This window comes from Lepus europaeus, chromosome 4 (assembly GCF_033115175.1).
Source record: "Lepus europaeus isolate LE1 chromosome 4, mLepTim1.pri, whole genome shotgun sequence".
Lineage (NCBI taxonomy): Eukaryota > Metazoa > Chordata > Mammalia > Lagomorpha > Leporidae > Lepus > Lepus europaeus.
The window spans coordinates 150013866-150034577 of NC_084830.1; the positions used below are offsets into that span (position 1 = coordinate 150013866).

Consider the following 20712-nt stretch of genomic DNA (forward strand, 5'->3'; position numbering starts at 1 on the left):
TACTGTTTCAGTCTAGTATTAAGCTTATCCTATTATATGACTCTTCTGATTCCTTTCTCAAAATTCATAAATTTTTCAAAAATGTATTTATTTATTTGGGAAGTAGGAAGATAGAGTCAGAGAGAAAACCCACCTACTGGTTCATTCCCCAGGGGGTGACTGGGAGCTGGGAGCTCAGTATAGTTCTCCCCTGTGGGTGACAGGCACTTGAGCTGACAGCACTGCCTCCCCTCTTAAGGTAGCATCTGTGTTATCTGAAAGCTGGGGTCAGGAGCTGGAGTTGGGACTTAAACCCAGACCCTAGGATATGGTACATGGATACCTTAACCAGCAGGCCAAATACCCACTTCCAAAATGGATCAATTCTTAATTTAAGTGTTGTTTCACTCTGTGTTACCTTTACATACTGCAAAAGTGAGTAATTTTGCTTTATTTAATCTCTATAGGGAGTCTCTTCTTGCTCTCTGAAAGTGGACAGACTTTTCTTTTAGTCTTAGAGTTCAGAGATTCATAGATTTCATTAGGCTCTTCCCTATCATGTGTCTTTTTATTTATTATTATTTTGCCTAGGACACCGTAAGCTGTTTTAATCTGAAGTTATAAATCTGTCTTTAAAAAAAAAAATCTGAAAGGCACTGTTACAGAGAGAGGAGGAGAGACACACAGAGAGAAAACTTTGATCCTCTGGTTCTTTCCCCAAATGACTGTAACAGCTGGGACTGGGCCAGGCAGAAGCCAGGAGCCCATGTGGGTGCCGCGGCCCAAGGAGTTGGGCCATCTTCCTTTGCTTTCCCAGGCACATTAGCATGGAGCTGGATCTGAAGTGGATCAGCCCGGTCTTAATCTGGCACCCATATGAGATGCCTTCTATGCCACAATGCCAGTCCTAAAGCTGTTTTTTTATTTAAACTTGGGAAATTTTTTGATTACTTTCCTATGTATTTGTTTCTGTTTTTTTTTTAATTAATTTCTTTTTTTTTTATTAAACTTTTATTTAATGAATATAAATTTCCAAAGTACAGCTTATGGGTTACAATGGCTTCCCCCTCCCAAAACTTTCCTCCCACCCACAACCCTCCCCCCTCCCGCTCCCTCTCCCCTTCCCATCACATCATGATTCATTTTCAGTTCTCTTTGTATACAAAAGATCAGTTTAGTATAGATGTACAATGTAATACTTTATCCTTTTTAGTATTTGTTGTTGTTGTAGTTGTTCCAGTACTAGTGGTTGAACTCTGTAATTAACACACAATTATTCTTAGGTGTTTAAATTTTAACTGAAAAGTGATCCCTGTTAAATTTCAGAGTGGAAAAAGAGAGGGAGGAGATGCACAGTTTGGGACATGCACAATCAGTCTTGCCCCAAATGATGGAGTTAGAAATGTGCCAGGGGATTCCAATACAATCCCATCAAGGTGGCATGTACCAATGCCACCTCGCTAGTCCAAGTGATCAATTTCAGTTCACATTCGATGGCTTAGACAGGTCTAAAAATCAAAGGGATCGCACAAACAAGACAAGTGTCTGCTAATACTAACTGATAGAATCAAAAAAGGAGAGAAAGATCCAACATGGGAAGTGGGATACACAGCAGACTCATAGAATGGCAGATGTCCTAAACAACACTCTGGCCTCAGAATCAGCCCTTAAGGCATTCGGATCTGGCGGAAGAGCCCATGAGAGTATTGTAGGCATGGAAAGCCAAGATACCATGGAAAAGAAAAAAAGAAGAAGACCTAAATGAAAGATCTCTGTGAGTGAGATCCCAGTGGAAAGAACGGGGCCATCAAAGAAGGAGGTACCTTTCTCCGAAGGGAGGAGAGAACTTCCACTTTGACTGTGACCCTATCGGAACAAGATCAAAGTCAGCGAACTCTAAAGGCTTCCATAGCCCTGGCAACTCATGACTAGAGCCTAGGGAGATTACTGACGCCATGAACAGGAGTGTCAAATTGTTAAGTCAGCAACAGGAGTCACTGTGTACTTACATCCCATGTGGGATCTGTCCTTAATGTGTTGTCTAATGTGCAGTGATGCTATAACTAGTACTGAAACAGTATTTTTACACTTTGTGTTTCTGCGTGGGTACAAACTGATGTGATCTTTACTAATTACATACTGAATCGATCTTCTGTATATAAAGATAATTGGAAATGAAAAAAAAAAAAAAACCTGGTGTTAAATTGGAAATGGCATAGAAAATTAATTAATTTAAAAAATATATTATGTAGGATCTCTGTCTTTAATGTGCTGTACACCCTTATTTAATGCTATAACTAGTACTCTAACAGTATTTTTTTTTCTTTTCTTTTCAATTGTTTTTTTTTTTTACCCCTTATTCTGGAATGCGTATTATTCATATCTCAGTCTCTAGGCTCTGTAGGTATCACCTTTATTTATATACATCCTTTAGAAGTTTTACTGTGAATCTGTCTGATCTTCCAGACAACCAACTTGAATAGTTTGAAGCGGTGGGCATTCCTGTCTCTGTTGCTCTGTTGACTGTAAATATTTCAATGATTTACTTTCATGATCCCATAAAAGGGTTTATTCTTTTAGTTTTTCTTTATTCATGACAGAGATCTCTTTCCCACCCAGCTTGTCAGATTATATGGACTTATCTGGCTGTGACACATTTGCAGGTTAAGATATGGATGTTTGTGTTTTCTGAGCTGGAGTGGCAATACTGTGACCTTTCTGCTTGTCTGTTGCTGGGGAATCGCTTTGTTCTTGAGCCTCTCCCGCGGCTGCTTCATAAAGAACAGGTGTGAGACTCCAGTCACCAGGAGTGATCTGTGGTATCAGTGTGTGGGCCACCAGTGCCAGTACTGTCAGTTGGTCATCCACTGCTTCGTGCTGCAGCTAGAAGGTGCAGGGCCTCCTTCTTTTCAATTGAAATGAATCCATTCGTAGAACCTCCTGTGTTCCCATAGAAGGCCATGGGACCAAAGGGTCTTCCTTTTTGCATTTCAGCATTTCCCTAAAACCCCCAAGTAGTGAAAAACCCAATAGTGACTCACCTGGTGTTTGCTGTCTGAGAATCTCAGCCCATCTAGCGAGATATTATCCCAGAAGTCCTGTGTCAGGACAGAATCCTGAAAGGGGTAGTTTTGTCTTCCTGTCCTGTAGTTCATCAGTTTCCTAGGGGAGGGTATTTTGTTAGGTTTGATTAAATCTGTGTGATGTGTTTGGACACCCACATCACTCAAGATGTATTGATTTGGGCATCATTTAGTAAGAAAACAGTACCCCAGATCTATTATGAGAAGGCTTTGTCAGTCAGTTGTGGGTGACGATGTATTTGTAGCCACCATAATCAGTCTCATGACCTTGTGGTCTTTGGATCAAGGGATATACTCACGTAAGATTTATTCTAGCTCTTTGTTTCCATTGGCTTTGTTTATGACTTTGTTTATAATGGATTGATGTGTTGTGAGCATGTGCCACTTTTCCCTGAAATACAGTCCTGTCTACCTAGCTATATTAGAGGGTGGTTTTTTTTTTTTTTTTGTATGCCATAAAATTTGACACTTTGTTAATTTAACTAGCATGTGATCCATCTTTGGTGTTAATTATTTATATCTCCGTCCTCCTTATTGACTCACGTCAAAATATTTTCACCTCTAACTTTCTTCTTCAATAGTGGGAAGTATCCTTCTGCTTAAGTAACCTCACTAGTTTTTAATCCTTAGCATCTTGTGTTGTCCTTGAAGCAAATTAATTGGCTTTGCTCCCGGCAGAGCTGTAAAAGTCCATTGGCCACGTATTTGAGGACCACATCTTTGACGGCCTTCATCCTTATGAAACATGACATCAAAGATAGCGATTTTGTTTGCATCATTGGCCAGCGCCTCATTATCATTCCTGCCTCTTCATTCTTACGGTGCCCTTTGATGTCGGCAGTCGCCCTGGACTCTGCAAGAGTGTAGGAGAGGTGAAAGCAGGTCTGCTTTGCCAAGTCCACATTCCACTGAAGTATTAAATAATGGCCTTATGTTGGAAATACAGTGCAGTGCAGCCGTGGTGATTAAGTCATTACTCAGCTACTTGCAGAAGCAAAAATCCTTGATATTTCTCCCAAAGCACAGAGAAGTCACTTCTCCCTGATGTGACTTGACTAGATCGAGACTCATCCTTGGAAGAAACCAGAACAAAAGCAAAACAGGGCTTGCTGATTAGGAGTTATAATATTACACTTGCAGGTAGCAGGAGGTGCCTGTGGAGTCCGCACAACGCTCATTAAAACGGGAATGGGCTTTGTTCTGTTAGGAGAGGGCAAAGTTACCAAAGGTTGAGAGGGCAGATGACCAGTGTGCTGGGTTGTCAGAGCACTGTGTGTGCATGGTGCAGGAGAAGGCAGTGAAATGGATCTCGGCTCACTATCATCTGACCCTTTGATTCTCTACTTATTTCTGGGTCTCAGATCTTTAATTTCTTCATTTGTAAAAATGGAAGATGTATTTTTTCATACTTGGATCTGGTTTATGGAAAGGGGCACTACAAAGTACCTAATACATGGTTAATTTTCTTCCTTTAAAAAGAAAGGGGGTTGACATGTTGCTGTCATAATTGAAAATAACAGTAGGGCATCATTTTCCACCCATTAAGTGGATAAAAATTAAGCCATTTTCTTCCATTCGCTGCTGGAGAGACTGTGAGGAAACAGATGCCCTTTGTTGCTGCCACCTATGCACAGGACATTTCTTCAGTATTTTTTAAATTGGACCCTGGACTCAGCAGTCCTGATGCTCACAGCAACACTTACCCAGGTATGTGGCCCACAGGTGTGTCCTGGAGGGCCCTGCAACCCTGGGCACCTTGTGAGCAGGTGAAAAGGGGTGTCTGGCAGGCGCCGCGGCTCACTAGGCTAATCTTCCACCTGCAGCGCCAGCACCGCCGGATTCTGTCCCTGTTGCTCCTCTTCCAGTCCGGCTCTCTGCTGTGGCCCGGGAGGGCAGTGGAGGATGCCCCAGGTCCTTGGGCCCTGCACCCCATGGGAGACCAGGAGAAGCACCTGGCTCCTGGTTTCGGATCAGTGCGGTACGCGTCCATTGGAGGGTGAACCAACAGAAAAGGAAGACCTTTCTCTCTGTCTCTCTCTCTCACTGTCCTCTCTGCCTGTCCAAAAAAAAAAAAAAAAAAAAAAAAATCAGGCTTGCATCATTTACATGTAACTTCAAAACCTTACTTACTCCTTGAGCTTTTTAAATGCTTATTTTCAAAACTACACTGTACAATACATATAACATAAAATTTGCCACTTTAAGCATTTTTAAGCTGAAGAGCATAAAACCAATGCCATGCAGTGTAACCATCACCATCATGCTTGTACAGGGCCCCTCTTACTTTGTAGAACTGAGATATCCTGACTCATTGAGCGCTCAAGTCTCATTCTCCTCTTCCCCAGCGCCTGCTCTGGGGACTGTGTGTAAGTGGGATCACACAGTGTTTCTCCCGTTGTGACTGGCTCACTGCATTCAGCATAGTGGCCAGAAGGTTAGTCTGCATTGTAGCACGTAAAAGTTTCCCTCCTTTCTAGCACTTGATATTCCATTGCATGTACGCAATACAGCTGTTATCCATTCATCTGTGTAAGGTCATGGAGGTTCTTAAACCTTTTGGTGAAGGCAAATAATGCTCTGGGAACAGGGGTGTAGAAGAAGCTGTGTAAGTGCTTGAAATCTAACAGATTAAGAGGCCTTTAAGTAATATTTGGCTGTATTTTCATACCTAGTTCATGAAACACCTTCATTCCTTTTGAGCTGTTTTATACATTTAATTCATCTTTCTTTAGTACTTCAGGTATATATCCGAGAAACCTTTGTAAGTACTCAGAAATTCTGAAGAGCCAGTAAATTTAAAACTACCTGTAGAAGTACTCACGTTAATGAATTTATAAAAACCTGAAGTTTGTGTAAATGATCCCGTTTGTATGTCAGCCATAGAGACATTTTAACTTAAAATTCACAAGTCTAAATAAGGTACTTAACTATTTACTTTAAATCATGGCTAAAAGGCAGTTCCGTGAAGTGGACCAGATGCTGTGAAGCACAATGTTTGCACTGATTGCTTAGAGTAAAAACATTAATGTATTGGCTTTGATTCTCTGAAACATTTCTGTACTTAATTCTAAAATTTCTGAGGTTGGATGACTTGTATTATTCAAGGAAGACAACCACCATGCCAGTTTTCTGAGTTTATTTAACCCTGAAGATTGAGACCCAGCATGTCGTCTGAAGCTGCAGACAAGCGGTCCAAATATCACGTTAACTAAGGAAAGGCTTATCCCCTATAATACTGGGGACTCCCTTCACTACATGCTCTGCTTATATTTGTGATCAGAGACCTCAGCTGTACACTCACTAGATTCTTAATTATAACTATTAATTAGATACGTATAACCCCATCTGTAATTGCTGTCCTAAACTGTGTGAGTCAGAGGAGAAGGTCACGTAGCCAGGATCCTGAGACTCAAGGTGCTGTATGTATTTCTTTTTACAGCACCCACTGAGGTGATAGCTTTGCACATTGTATTTCCCTAGTTCTTAAGACTGAAAATTCCTCCGGGGCCAGCACTGTGGTGTAGCGGGTAAAGTCGCCTCTCTCTCTCTCTCTCTCTCTAACTCTAACTCTGACTTTCAAATAAATAAATAAAAATCTTTTTAAAAAAGAATAAAAATTCCTCCTAGAGTGAGTATAAAGGTCATAGATAACCTCCTATTCTTTCACATACTTTCTGGAACTAGTCAGTTGTCCATACTAAAGAAGTAAAGGATGACTTAGGGCATTGTTTGAGCAGTTGCACCGTGTAGTGTCTCTAACAGGACTGTCCCCTTGTGTAAATCCAGAGAATGATATTTACATTACAGTATATGTGGGAAACTTCCCTAAATTAGGCAGTGCACAGTCTTTGCCGTCATGTACCCTAACTGCGTTTGGTTGACAGTAACATAGATGGTGTTACAGCCCTATGGGACGTGGATACATTGCTGTCACCGTGATTATTCTCTCATTTTAAGTAGGGCTTAAAAAAAAATGAAAAAGTGAATACGTTTTCTAAGAAACTGGACTGGAGGTAGACTGAGGTTGGGACTGGATATGGGCACAAGGAATCTTTGTGGGTAACAAGAATGTTTTGAAGTTGGATTCTGGTGATGCTTACACAGTTCAACCAGTTCACTAAAAGATCAGTGAATTGTACACTCCAGACAGGTGTGTTATGGCACATAGGTTCTTCCTAAATACAATTAAGTAAAGAAAAAAAAAAAAAAACACTGAGCAGGCAAAGTTTTGGATGCACTAGCTAATTACACCAGTTGTTAATGTGAATAAAAAGTGAAATAATATAAAACAAGTGAATGTGATACTTTGCACTTAGGAATTAGAACATGGTGTGTGTTTCACAGGTTCAATTTAAACAAGATCTATATTTCCAGTAGATTTCTCTTTTCATACTTTGCTCACACACTGCAAGCCTACCCTTGAGTATGAAGGGTGCAAGTGTGTACAATACTATTTTCCTCATGGTGAAACCTTTATAAAGACAACACATGACTAGTAACAATCAATTAAGGTCTTTTCAGGATTCTTGTGCATGACTAACCTGCAAATAGAGATTGTGACGGGATGCTTTCATCTCATGAGAAAACCTAAATTCCTTTCCAGTGTCTAGTGTTTGTTCTTATTTAATTTGTTAGTAATTCTTGAAAGAGAAGGTAAAGAGTGTAAGCTTAAGTTTTAAAGTAATTAGTCGCCAACGGAGTACAGATAACATCCTGTAAGATTCAGCACAGTTGGTAAGGAGGAAAATGTAAGTAAAAGAAATAAAATGGTAAGCTGTGTTCCTGGGAAGAGGAGTGTAGGGTCACCTTGCCAAGCGCCTTCAACGTAGAAGGTCAATTGAGGGGACAAACAGCTGTCCTTGTCCAGATCCTTGTCTTCTCTATGAAGACCATACTAAGAGGATACCGCTGTGAGGAGGCGTTATAGTTGGAAAACTGAGTTGCACTGACAAGGTGGTTTTGTTAGACATGGTGTGTGGGGGAGTCCAGTGACTTCTCTCTGGGAATCCCGAAAGTGTACAGAATGTGAGCATAGGTACTTCATATGACTTTAAAAATAAATATATTTGTGTAAAACTTACACTACTTCTCACATGTTCAGAACTTGATATAATTTGTAATTGAGGGTCAAATATTTATTTTAAATGGCAAAATGTGTGCTGACTGAAGGACAATAGAATAGATTTGAACAATTTACGGCCTGGCAATTTGAGGTATAGGAAGTGTGCTTATTTATAAGGTTGACACATCTCCACATACTCTAAAGATTGTCTTTTACAAAAATGTGATTCGCAGCCAGCACATCTGCTGTTCTTATGTAGGGGATTAAAATGAGCTATTTTTGTTGAAGTTCAGCTGCAGAGTAACAGAACGTTAAACCAGCTTGCCAAAAAAGTTACCTGTTCTAGATTTCCTTTCTATATATCGAACGTACAAAATGTCATCTTTGTCCTTATGAAAAGGCCTGGTTCTTCACATTAGAAACAGAAGTTTGAAGTAGTGTTTTTGTCATACTGTAGCATTCAGCTCAGCGTTTTGAATGTTTTATATTTTATCTCAGTTTGATTTTTTTTCCCTGTGACACTTTTTCATCAAAATCACACAAGCACTGACTTCCCGTTTTGAATGTAAAATTGCCTTGTTCTCACAAAACTCGATTGAACCTCTTCTGTTTTCCTCCTGATGGGAGTGATACCATTAGTATTAGGGCTCATCAGACAAGCTTGAGTAACACCTCGTATTCCCAAAGTTAGCAAACTCTGTGCATATAGTATCTATGAAATGAAAAAAATGAACGACTTTCTTATGTATTTCTAGAGCAAATATGGATTAGTGAATTCTTCAGTCCTCGAGAAACTGACCATTCTCATCTCCTGTGTCTCTCAAAGCAGCAGTAACATCAAAACTCAAAATGGAAATGGTTTAGTTCATGATGTAGTTCTGTTTATAAGAATGTTGATCAGTCATCCAAAAGTTCCCTGAAGCAAATTATAGCTGAAAGCAGGATAGAGTAGAAATACCCAACTTTACATTGTCAGCAGTGTGTAGCAGTCCTTTGTAAACTTTTAAGATGCACCTGAATCTCCTGAATGTCTTGTTAATGAGGTGAAATCTGTGTCAGTGGCGCTGAGCTAGGTCCCGAGTCTGAATTCTAACCAGCTCTAAGTGATGCAGTTGTAACTGGTCCATGGACCAGACTTAGAGATGGAGGGACTAAATGGATTGTCCTTAAAATTTGTGTATCACACATGACAAATGTTTGCTAAGGTTTAGCGGAGATGCACGGTGGTACGGACGCCTGCTAGAGAACAGAGATCACATCCTAGTGATTGACTTGTACAGAATCCGTGATGCTGGGCCGTCTTAGTGCTGTCTTCCTGACTGAGCCGACCAGGAAACAAGGAAGACTGACACAGAAACAGAACTTAGACTGTTAGAGCTAAATGGTGACAGGCAATTTAGATGGCCCTAATGTGTCTGTGATGGGGAAGAAGTCTCTCTGTGTTAGTTCATTTTCATTTTCTGATTCTGTGTCCTCCTCATCCTCATGAGAACAGGAAACCTTAGCTCAGCAAAGAGCAGGTGCCTCAAAGGTCTGCCTGAGGCTTATCAGGGAGCTAAGACGGAGGGGAGTAGCAGTGGCTGGAGTGTGGTGTCCCTGGGGAGCAACATATTTCATTCCACCCTCTGGGCGGTGTGGCACACCTCATGGGGCCAGAACTTCCATTTTTAAAGAAGAGCCAGAAATAAAAATTTCATGTGAAATTTGCCAATTTTACAGTGTTGGCTACTAATTTAAATTCCTGAGAAACATTATTTGGGCCAAGAGAACACATCTGTGCACCAGATACAGCCCATGAGCCGCCCCTTTAAACATCTAGCGTAGCAGGCATTGACGTCTCTCATCATACTTCTCACAATCGGAAGATTATGAACTTTCAAAATGAAACTCCCTGGGTTTTTATCTTCAGGGTCTTTGGTGAAGAGAAGCGGTCTCTGTTTTATGCGTTTGGAGGCACTGGTATGGGATTGGTGCGCAGTCGTAAAACCTGTCTTCCTTTCTCTCACGTTCCAGATTACAGGACGGGCCCGTGTTTCACTCAGGTCAACAACCAGATGTGCCAAGGGCAGCTGACAGGCATCGTCTGCACCAAGACGCTGTGCTGTGCCACCATCGGGCGGGCCTGGGGCCATCCCTGTGAGATGTGCCCAGCCCAGCCTCAGCCCTGCCGCAGGGGCTTCATCCCCAACATCCGCACTGGAGCTTGCCAAGGTGAGTCAGCTGTCGGCCTGTGTGCTCCCTCCCCTCCTCGTCACTGCTCCTGTCACTGGAGCTAGAGAATCCCACACCCATGGATGCAACCTCTGACACAAGGCCCCTTGCCTGGAGAGGCCCTGTTAACGAGGCCAACCACAGGCAGTTGGTTTATTGTTTAGCCACCTCGTAAATAATGCTGTTTTACTTCTTGACATTAATGGAAACAAGAGAGGGGAAAGGAGATAGGAAACATTGAGGGGGGAAAATTCAATCACCATGTTTAAAATGCACAATACAGTCAGAGCATGAGGCACCCTGTGTCTTTGTCCCAGCGGCATGACAGGTCCCACTCCCACCAACTCTATGTCTGCGGATACCTGGGGTCATGTGCAAGGGAGGAGAACCTGAAGGCAGGTGGCAGGGAGAAGAGGACCACCCAGTCCTGGACCGGTTGTTAGGAATGATGACTTCAAATGCTCTGCGTGAACTCTGTCTGTGACTGCACTCACTTCAGAGCCGGTCACATTCTTGTTCCCAGATCTCCTGGGCTCCCAGCCACATGTGTTCATGCCCTCATCCATGCATCAGGGCTGGAGGGTGCTGTGCCAGCAGCCTCCAATCCTGGCAGCTGAAAATTGTATTTACTGCTTAACTCTTGTGAGTTTTCATTATTGTCAGTAATTTTCACTAGTGTCATTAATTTTCAGCCACTGCCTTCTTTGGCACCTTCTCTGAACACATACATATCAAATACACTTTTAGAGCTTGGAAACATGCCCTCTGAAGAACTCTCTTAAACATAGTGGTCTCCATTCAACACAGCAGTCAAATCATAGGGAAGTAGAAAAGGCTTTGGGGTTATTTACAGAAATGATGTTGCTCATATTTGAGACAAAGGAAGTTAGTTTATTTGTTATAATTAAATCACGTGAAGAGTTAGACCTGAAGGCCGTCAATCTGACGTCAGTGAGCCGACGTTGCAGAGTAGTGAGTGAAGATGCCGCCTGTGACACCAGCATAATGTGGGCACTGGTTTGTGCCTGGCTGTTGAACTTCTGATCCAGCTCCATGCTGATGTGCCTGGGAAAGTAGCAGAAGACGGTCCATGTGCTTGGGCCTCTGTATCCATATGGTAGACCAAGAAGAGGTGCCTGGCTACTGGCTTCCATTTACGCCAACCCTGTCCATTGTGGCCATTTGGCAAGTGAACCAGCAGATGGAAAATCTCTCTGTGTGTCTCCCTATCTCTCTCTAAACTCTGACCTTAAAATAAATAAGTAAATCTTTAAAAAAAAAAAAAAAAGAAGTGAAGATGTTACCCACTCCAGTCCATGTGTGTGGCACACAGGAGACCCCCAGCCACCTACTGAAACCCCAGATGAGAGTGGGGGTCTGAGGAGCCCTGCATAGCCTCAGATCATTGAGTAGTAAAATACAAGAACTCTAAGTAGTGATAAGTTCATCTCTGACCGTACCCTCCAAAAATTTTTGTTAATTTCCTAGTTTTATAGAAGGTAATACATCTGGAAGATCCCTAATCTACAAATTGAAAATGCTCTAAAATCCAGATCCTTTTGAGTACCACATGTGACACACTGTATAAAATTATCTTCAGTCTGTGAGGGTAAGGTGTATATGAAACATCAAGGAGTTTTATCCGCCAAGGTGCTTCATTGTCTATATGCACATATTCCAAACCTGGAAAGATTCCAGAATCTGAAACACTTCTGGTCCCAAGTAAAAATGACCTATATCAGAATGTTCTTCACATCAGAACTGCACGATTCCAAGCGATGGCTAGGCACCTCAGCAGTCAGCTTTGTATTTAATCACACGTAAAAGACAGGTCAGCCCTGGATTTATAGGGTTTTTTTTTTTTTTTTTTGTAATTACAGGCCAGCCTTAATGATAATGATTGGGTTAATTAAATACTGTTGATTATGGACCATAAAATTCTTTGTTTCATAATATGCTAGTCTGATTATGTACAGTACCTGATAAAGCAACAGTTACTTTTTTTTTTTCATTTTATTTTATTTTTTGACAGACAGAGTGGACAGTGAGAGAGAGAGACAGAGAGAAAGGTCTTCCTTTGCCATTGGTTCACCCTCCAATGGCCGCTGCGACCGGCGCACCGCGCTGATCCGATGGCAGGAGCCAGGTGCTTCTCCTGGTCTCCCATGGGGTGCAGGGCCCAAGGACTTGGGCCATCCTCCACTGCACTCCCTGGCCACAGCAGAGAGCTGGCCTGGAAGAGGGGCAACCGGGACAGGATCGGTGCCCCGACCGGGACTAGAACCCGGTGTGCCGGCGCCGCAAGGCGGAGGATTAGCCTGTTGAGCTGCAGCGCCGGCCAACAGTTTCTTTTACAGGAAGATGCACCATCCTGTGTATTCTCTGTAGCACTTACTACACTACATAGGATTCCCAATGCATATATAGAGTACTGTATGACATAGATAGGTCAGCATCTCAAAGATAATATACTCCACCTGTGTAGATTTTCTCAGTTAATTCTGACTGAATTTTCTGAAGTTACTTTCTGCAACTGGTAGTACTTACCACCTTCTCATGGTTGTTAATTTCCTTCCTTGCTAATTTTCTCCTCTAGCCAGAGTGGAAGCTCCCTGAGGGAAGGAATCTGCATCTCTTAGGTCCCTGAGACATCGGGAACAGTTCCTAGCATGTGCTAGTTGTTCAGTCACTGTCTTTCAAATGAACAAATAGAACCTAAGGTTGAAATACTTCCAAAGCCCACTGTTGGAGAGAAAGAACCGTATTAGGCTGAGGGAAGCCCTTGACTGTGACCAGAGCATTCCAATGACTAACTCACCCGATCTTCTATGTTTACATGTTTGCTTTTTCACTTCGATATTTTATCAAAGAATAGTTTTTCTGAGCAAAATTATTTGAAAAATCTGTCATGTGATCTCAGATTTTTCTGAAAGTCCTTCAGGATTTAGTAATGTCTGAAGACTTACTAATTTGATTTTGTTTATGCAGTGAAGATAAGATTTAGGCTCCATTTGCCTAAAAACTTAATGATTTAACTCAGTAATGGGAACAAAATGAGATTTGTCCCATAGTTAAAATATCTGGTAAAGCAAGTTGCAAAGTTCTGTTTTATTTCAAAGTCATGGCATAGTCAGAAAGTTCTCAATTAAATACTAATCCTCTGTTCAGGCTATTTTAAGATTATATCTTACTGTGATTTCATTTTTCTCCTTACAAAATTCCTAGACAGTTTCCCAAATACTTTTGCCAAATTAATTTGGAATGGAAGAGAAGAAGCATGAAAAAATAACATACTAAAATGTGGTATAGACATGTCATACTTTTTTATTATAATAGTGCAAATTTTTTTAGGATAATTAAAAATTTTTATACAATTAGAAATAAGTGTCAGCTGTGTGCATAATAACTTTAAGTGGTTTGGGGCCGGCACCGTGGCTCACTTGGTTAATCCTCTGCCTGAGGCGCCAGCATCGCATGTGGGCGCCGGGTTCTAGTCCCAGTTGCTCCTCTTCCAGTCCAGCTCTCTGCTGTGGCCCAAGAAGGCAGTGGAGGATGGCCCAAGTGCTTGGGCCCTGCACCCGCATGGGAGACCAGGAAGAAGCACGTGGCTCCTGGCTTCAGATCGATGCAGCTCCAGCTGTAGCCATTTTGGGGGGTGAACCAATGGAAAAAAGGAAGACCTTTCTCTCTGTCTCTCTCTCTCTCACTGTCCACTCTGCCTGTCAAAAAAAAAAAAAAAAAAAAAAATCAGGGCAACCATGGAGAATGAAGAGAACAGAAAATTAAGGTGCCACTTAAATTGTTGAGAAGTTGAGAAGTCATCGTTTTTAAGGAATATTTGATATTTTGCACCTAAATGAGCCCTGTGAGAAAGGAACATGTTCCTCAGGTGCTATGGGCTCAGTCCTAGCCATTCTTGACTGGAGAGCCAGGAGAGGCCTACGTCTTGTGCTTAATCCACGTTTAGTCTTTCTTCCATTTTATTGTATACTAACAGACCAGAATTAACTCATTTGGCCTTAAAATGTAAGCTGTCATAAAATGAGTGAAATAAATACTTTAAAAGCAGCATTAAGCCCTTTTCCAAGAATATTTACAAACTTTAAACATGCCAGAAACTGCCTTGTGCATGGGATGTATTATTTTCTTACAAGTTGTTTTTTCTTTTTTTCCATCCCTAGGTGGAAGTTACACTCATTACACGCATGTGTGTCATGAGAAGTGATATTTTATTTAAGATTAGTACTTGGCTTTGGGTCTTTCAGGTTTCCAGTTGAATAGCGTATACTCAAAATTTTTAAAATATATATTAAAATAAAACTACTATCATTATTACTTATGTCATTTGTTATTTAGGGATAAGGCTTTTAAGTTACTCCAAATGTTTCAAAACTGAAGACATTGGCCTGTTAAATCCCATTTGTTACTGTATCCCTGACTGTAGCAGCAGATCGATGCTAAGCCCCTACTCTGCTCCAGGTAATAGGAGAAGCGTGGGAGTTCGTGCATTCAATACAGTCAGGCCCAGGACACAGGCTTGAGTAGACAAGTAGCACCACAGACCCTCAATCAGTCCCTGCAAAACAAAAGTCGGTGTGTTGTTTTCATGCAGTGTTACTGTACAGAAACACATATTTCTTTAGCCTGCCTGGTCATGCGCAGAGTAGAAATTAATCTCAACGGAAACCAGGAAGCTGCTTCAAGCAGGAAATGTTTTCCTGCCCTTCTGTAGTTTCCCGTGTGGTGCCAAGGACCCAGTTACCTGCCTCTTGTTACCTCCCTCTGCCCTCCCCGATGAGCATGAGAATGCATGATAGAGGACGAGGCAGCGTTCTAAGAACTGGAACACTCAGGTGAAAGCAGTGATGAACATTTGCAGTCGGGAAGAACAGTTAGGAAACAGTTCTGGACAAACTGGCACACAGCCAAACCCGACTGACATTAACTGATGGAACTAGAAAAAAAATGTTTGAAGATAAACTAGAATTGTCTAAAACAGATAAGGGCTTCAATGTGCAAATTGCAAGGTATGAAACTTTATAAAAAGAGAAGGTGCTGAGAATCCCATGGCATGCTAAGGCAGAATCAGTGAGTGTTACTGGCTGTCTCTTTATGTAAGAAAAGATCCTAACAGGTATCTGACGTCTCTAGAGCAACGCGTACAGCAGAAGATAGTGTGGTAGCGTCCCTAAGTCCTTAGTAGCATGTCCTTGATTTGATGTGTATCTTAATAGGGTTACTATAGGAACTGGTGTGATGGCACTGAGAGCTAAGCTGCCCCCTGCAATGCCAGTGTCCCATATCAGAGAGTAGGTTCTAGTCCTTGCTGCTCAGCTTCCAATCTGGCTTCCTGCTAGTGTGCCTAGAAATATGGCCTCAGTATTTGAGCTCCTGCCACCCACATGGGAGATCCAGATGAAGTTTCTGGCTCTTAGCCTCAGCCTGGATCAGCTTGGCATCATGGCCATTTGGGGAGTGAACCAGCAGATGGCAGAGATCTCTTCCTCTCCCTCTGTTTCTTTCTCCCTTTCTCCCTTCCTCTCCCTCTCCTTCTTTATCATGGTGCCTTTCAAATAAATAAATCTAAAAAAAAAATTAGGATTGTTTTAGTTGCTCTGTGGAGGCTATTAGAGGGATCGCAAGAGTGACAGCAATGAAACCAGCTACAAGATGCCCACAGAGGTATAGGCAGTAGGTGATGGAGGCTGAGACAGGGCAGTGGCGGAGGGAAGACTGGGGGCACATTTGGGAAGGAAGCGCCTGTTGCTGCAGTGATGTGTCAGAAGTGAGAGGGAATGCTGTTTAGGTTTCTGACTTTGACAGCTGGAAAGTGATAGTGGCATTTGTTGAGATAAGACCGAGGGGGAACCCGGCTCTGTTGTTTTTACTGCAGATTCATAGGCCTACAGGTAGTAAGTCAACAATATTGGCTTGCATTAGTGTTCAGTGATTCATCATCTGAATTTCTGTGTTGCATGCATGGAACAGATATTCTGGCTTAATATCTGATCATGTAGACATCAAAGAGAAATAGACATTATTTTGAGCAGCACTTAATCTGATTTTTATATAAAAATAAAATATTCTTTGTGTGTGTCTAGAGAGTATATGAATAAGAACTTCCATCTTGAAAATGGTTTTAATTTGGTGGTAGGAAAAGTTAAAAACACACACTATCAAATTTCATAATAGTTTTTGCATCCCTTGGTTTCCACACATATAAATTAAATTAACCATTTTTATATGCCTGTATCACTGCATGCATTTTCCTATATTTGAACATGACCTAAAAATGATGTAGCACCTCATGCTAATTTATATAATAAAATAAGCTTTATCTTTTAGGGTAAGTGTACCAACAGAAGTAGGGAAATAAGTGAGTTCATAAACAAAGGTTTGCAAGATTATTTACATCTTTAATACACATGGACTGAAGTGATTATTTAAGGTTTAAGTTTCATAAGATTAAATTTTAGACTATAAAATCCTTATGTGTGATTTGAAGTAATTCTGCATTTAAAGAAATAAAGAGAATTGTGCCTGAATTGAAGGGATGAACAGAAATGCATCTGCACAGTGTTGAGTGGTGGAAGGTCATTTGCCCAGTTCTGGCTGCCGATGCTTAGGTTCTGAGTAGGGAGAAATCTGCATCTTCTGAAAGTCTGAAGCCTCCATTGCCTGTTTTTGTAGAAAGTACTTAACGTGTGCTTCCAGGTCCAAGTTGGATATACATAGTATATCTTAAAATTTTCCTTTTATCTTAACCTCTCACATGATCTGCTTATAAGAAATTAGTTCAATATAGTTACGTGGTGTAGGAGACTTTACTAATAAAGCTTTTCTTTCTTCTTCCATGAAAGTACTTTTGAGATTATTGCAAATTATGCCATGTAATGTTGGATGACTTTTTCCTTTGAAAAAGTACTAAATCTACTAAACATATAGTCTAAGGTTTTATGAGTAGTATAAAAGGATTTTTAGATCTGGCCTTATTTTTTAGCTTATACTGTGATATTCTTTCTCTGGTTCATCTGGCAGGGAAAAAGGTGTCCAGGCATGTTTAATACCACACTGTAATGAGGCTGGGCATGTAGTACGTTTTACAATAATGAGGTTTAAAATGTGAATTAAACTGTTCAGTCCTTAAACATATTTGATTAAGGTCAATCTGATTTTAGTTACATCAGTTGGCCTTCAATAAGACCCTAAAATCTAATCTCAGCACAAAAACTTTGGACTGTTGGTATTTTATAGATTTAGCTAAAATGAGGAGAAATAATAAGAATGCCAAGCGCTTTCGTAGGCTTGAGTTTTCTAACTTAGACCCAAAAATAGGCCAATCTCTGGGCCTACCAAAAAACAGTAGGGTTGGTTGATAAATACCAATATGGAGATACATATCCACAAAATATTTTTAATTGAAGAAAGCTGGGTGCAGAACCACCCTGTGTAGAAGGAGCTCCTGGTTGCTGAATCCATTCGGCTTGTGTGTGACGCAAAGACTGAAAAAACAGACTGCTAACTTGTATCAGTGATTATGTTTTTAATTTTCTTCTGTGTCTGCTGTTTGTCTCACTGGGATGTACTCTTTTATCATTTAACATATCACATTAAGAAATCTGTTGTGTTAGCTTGTGTGCATGTTTGATAAGATTATAGCAGAGTCACTTAAGCTGAAGTATTTATTTATAGGAAGTGTTTATTTATTATAAATATCTAGTACATTATTTGTTCTTACAGAAAAAGAATGTAAGGGAAATTTATATATATATTAAAATAAATATGAAATGAAAGATCAAAAAGTAAATACAAGATTTTCCCAAATCACATACAGTGTGTTAGCTATAGTTTTTTACTCCTTCTCTTTATCAGGTTGAAGATCCTTCCTTTCATTCCTGATTTACTGAGGTTTTTTAAATCATGACTTAGTGCTTAGTTCTGTCACTTGTGTTCACCATCAGTGAGGTAGCACATGCTTTCTCTTCTTAAATCTGTAAATACAAGCAGCGGACGTGGTGGTTAGGATGCCCAGGTCCCGTGTCGGAGTGCCTGGTTCAGAAATAATTCCAGCTTCCTGCTGATGCTCTCCTCGAGAAGCACAGGTGATGGCTCAGGTAACTGGGTTCTGCCATCCACGTGGGTCACCTCAGTTCAGTCCTTGGTCCCCGCGTCAGCCCAGCCCAGCTGTCTCATTGTGAGCATTTGAGGGATGAATCAGTAAATGGGAGCTCTCACTCTCTTTGACTCTCAAATTTTTTTTTTTTTTTACTTTTTGACAGGCAGAGTGGACAGTGAGAGAGAGAGAGACAGAGAGAAAGGTCTTCCTTGTGCCGTTGGTTCGCCCTCCAATGGCCGCTGCAGCCAGCGCACCGCGCTGATCCGAAGGCAGGAGCCAGGTGCTTCTCCTGGTCTCCCATGGGGTGCAGGGCCCAAGCACTTGGACCATCCTCCACTGCACTCCCGGGCCATAGCAGAGAGCTTTTAAAAACAATTTTAAACTCCTGAGATAAACTCCACCTGTTAATTTTGCATTAATTTTTTGTATATTGCCACAGTTGATTAGTTAAAATTTTGTAAAATTTTTGTGCCTTTTGTTGTGTACTTTTTTTTTTTTAAGATTTTATTTATTTATTTCAGAGGTAGATTACAGACAGTGAGAGGGAGAGGAGATGGAGATAAAGGTCTTCCTTCTGCTGGTTTTCTCGCCATAAAGTTCTTTTGGGTCTCCCACTTGGGCCATCTTCTACTGCTTTCCTAGGCCATAGCAGAGAGCTAGATCCGAAGTGGAGCAGCTGGGACTTGAAGCAGCGCCTGTATGGGATGCCAGCACTGCAGGCAGTGGCTTTACCTTCTACACCACAGCACCAACCTCTAAAAAAGCAAAAAAAAATTATTTGAAAGGTGGAGAGAGACAACTTCCATCTGCTGGTTCATTTCATAAAAGGCCAAACCAGCCTGCAGTCCCATCCCGGTCTCTGACATGGGTGTCAGGGACGTAAGTACTTCAGCCATTTTCCACTGGTTTCCCAGGAGCATTAGCAGGGAGCTGGATAAAAAGTGGGGCAGCCAGGACTCAAACCAGTGCACATATATGGGATGCTGGCATCACAGGTGGCATCTTAACCTGCTGTACCACACGCTAGCACCTGTTTAGTTGTTCTTGAGTAATCCATGATATTTGTACCTTTCAAGAATGTATACATCTCATTTAAATTAAGAATTTAGTTCATGAAGGTTGTTTATATTGTTTCCTTTGATCTTTTCAGTTTATATGGAATCTGTAGTTATAGGCTTATTTTCATCCGTTGTGTTGATAATTTCTTTCTTCCTTGATCAGTATTGAGATCTATCAGTTTTGCTGATATTTCTAAAAAGCCTGATTTTGTAGTCATCAATAATCTCTGTTTTATATGTATAGTTGTTATTTTCTTATATTTACTTTAGATTTAATTTGCTTTTCTTTTTTAGTTTCTTACTAAAAACTTAGTTTACTGTTTTCTTTTTACTATTTTTCTTAGTTTACTGTTTTAACTTTCTCTTTTTATAATTTAAGAATTTTAATTGCTCAGATTACCTTTAAGAACCACTTAAGCTAAATCCCACAGATTTTGATATAGTATGCTATCATTTTCATTTAATTTAGAATTATTACATTCTAATTTTTCTGTGATTTAGTTTTTGATCCATGTATTACTTCAAAGTATATTATTTAAATTATAAATATTTCAGAATGTTCTGAATGTCTTTCATTATTAATTTTAGTTTAACTTTGCTATGTTTAAAAACATACAGCAATACTTTGGAATTTCAGTCCTCTTTTATAGTTAATGGAGCTTTTAGATGGCCTCAGAATATAGTCTGTCTTGGTAATATTCTGTGTGTATTTGACAATAATGTGTGTTCTGCTAAAGTAGAGAGAAATGTTATGTAAATGTCAGAATAAGTTGTTTGAAAGTTCAGTTTAAATCTTACATGTCCCTACTGATTTTCAGTCTTCTTGGTTGATTAGTTATAACAAGAAGTAAGGAAATTGGCCGACGCCGTGGCTTAACAGGCTAATCCTCCGCCTTGCGGCACCAGCACACCAGGTTCTAGTCCCGGTTGCCCCTCTTCCAGGCCAGCTCTCTGCTATGGCCCGGGAGTGCAGTGGAGGATGGCCCAAGTGCTTGGGCCCCGCATGGGAGACCAGGAGAAGCACCTGGCTCCTGGCTTCGGATCAGCGTGATGTGCCGGCCGCAGCGGCCATTGGAGGGTGAACCAACGGCAAAAGGAAGACCTTTCTCTCTGTCTCTCTCTCTCACTATCCACTCTGCCTGTCAAAAAAAAAAAAAGAAGTAAGGAAATTGCCACTATAGTTGTGGGTGTGTCTGTTTTTTT

At 40.9% G+C, this 20712-nt stretch overlaps 1 protein-coding gene across 2 annotated transcripts in view; it reads left to right on the plus strand.

Moving 5' to 3' along the window:
* FBN2 (fibrillin 2) overlaps positions 1-20712 on the plus strand; it is a 242414-nt gene that overhangs the window by 55114 nt on the left and 166588 nt on the right. For both annotated transcript variants that reach the window (XM_062189229.1, XM_062189230.1), the window contains one exon: positions 10138-10335. In XM_062189229.1, the coding sequence (XP_062045213.1) occupies positions 10138-10335 (198 nt within the window). The remainder of the gene's footprint in view (positions 1-10137; positions 10336-20712) is intronic.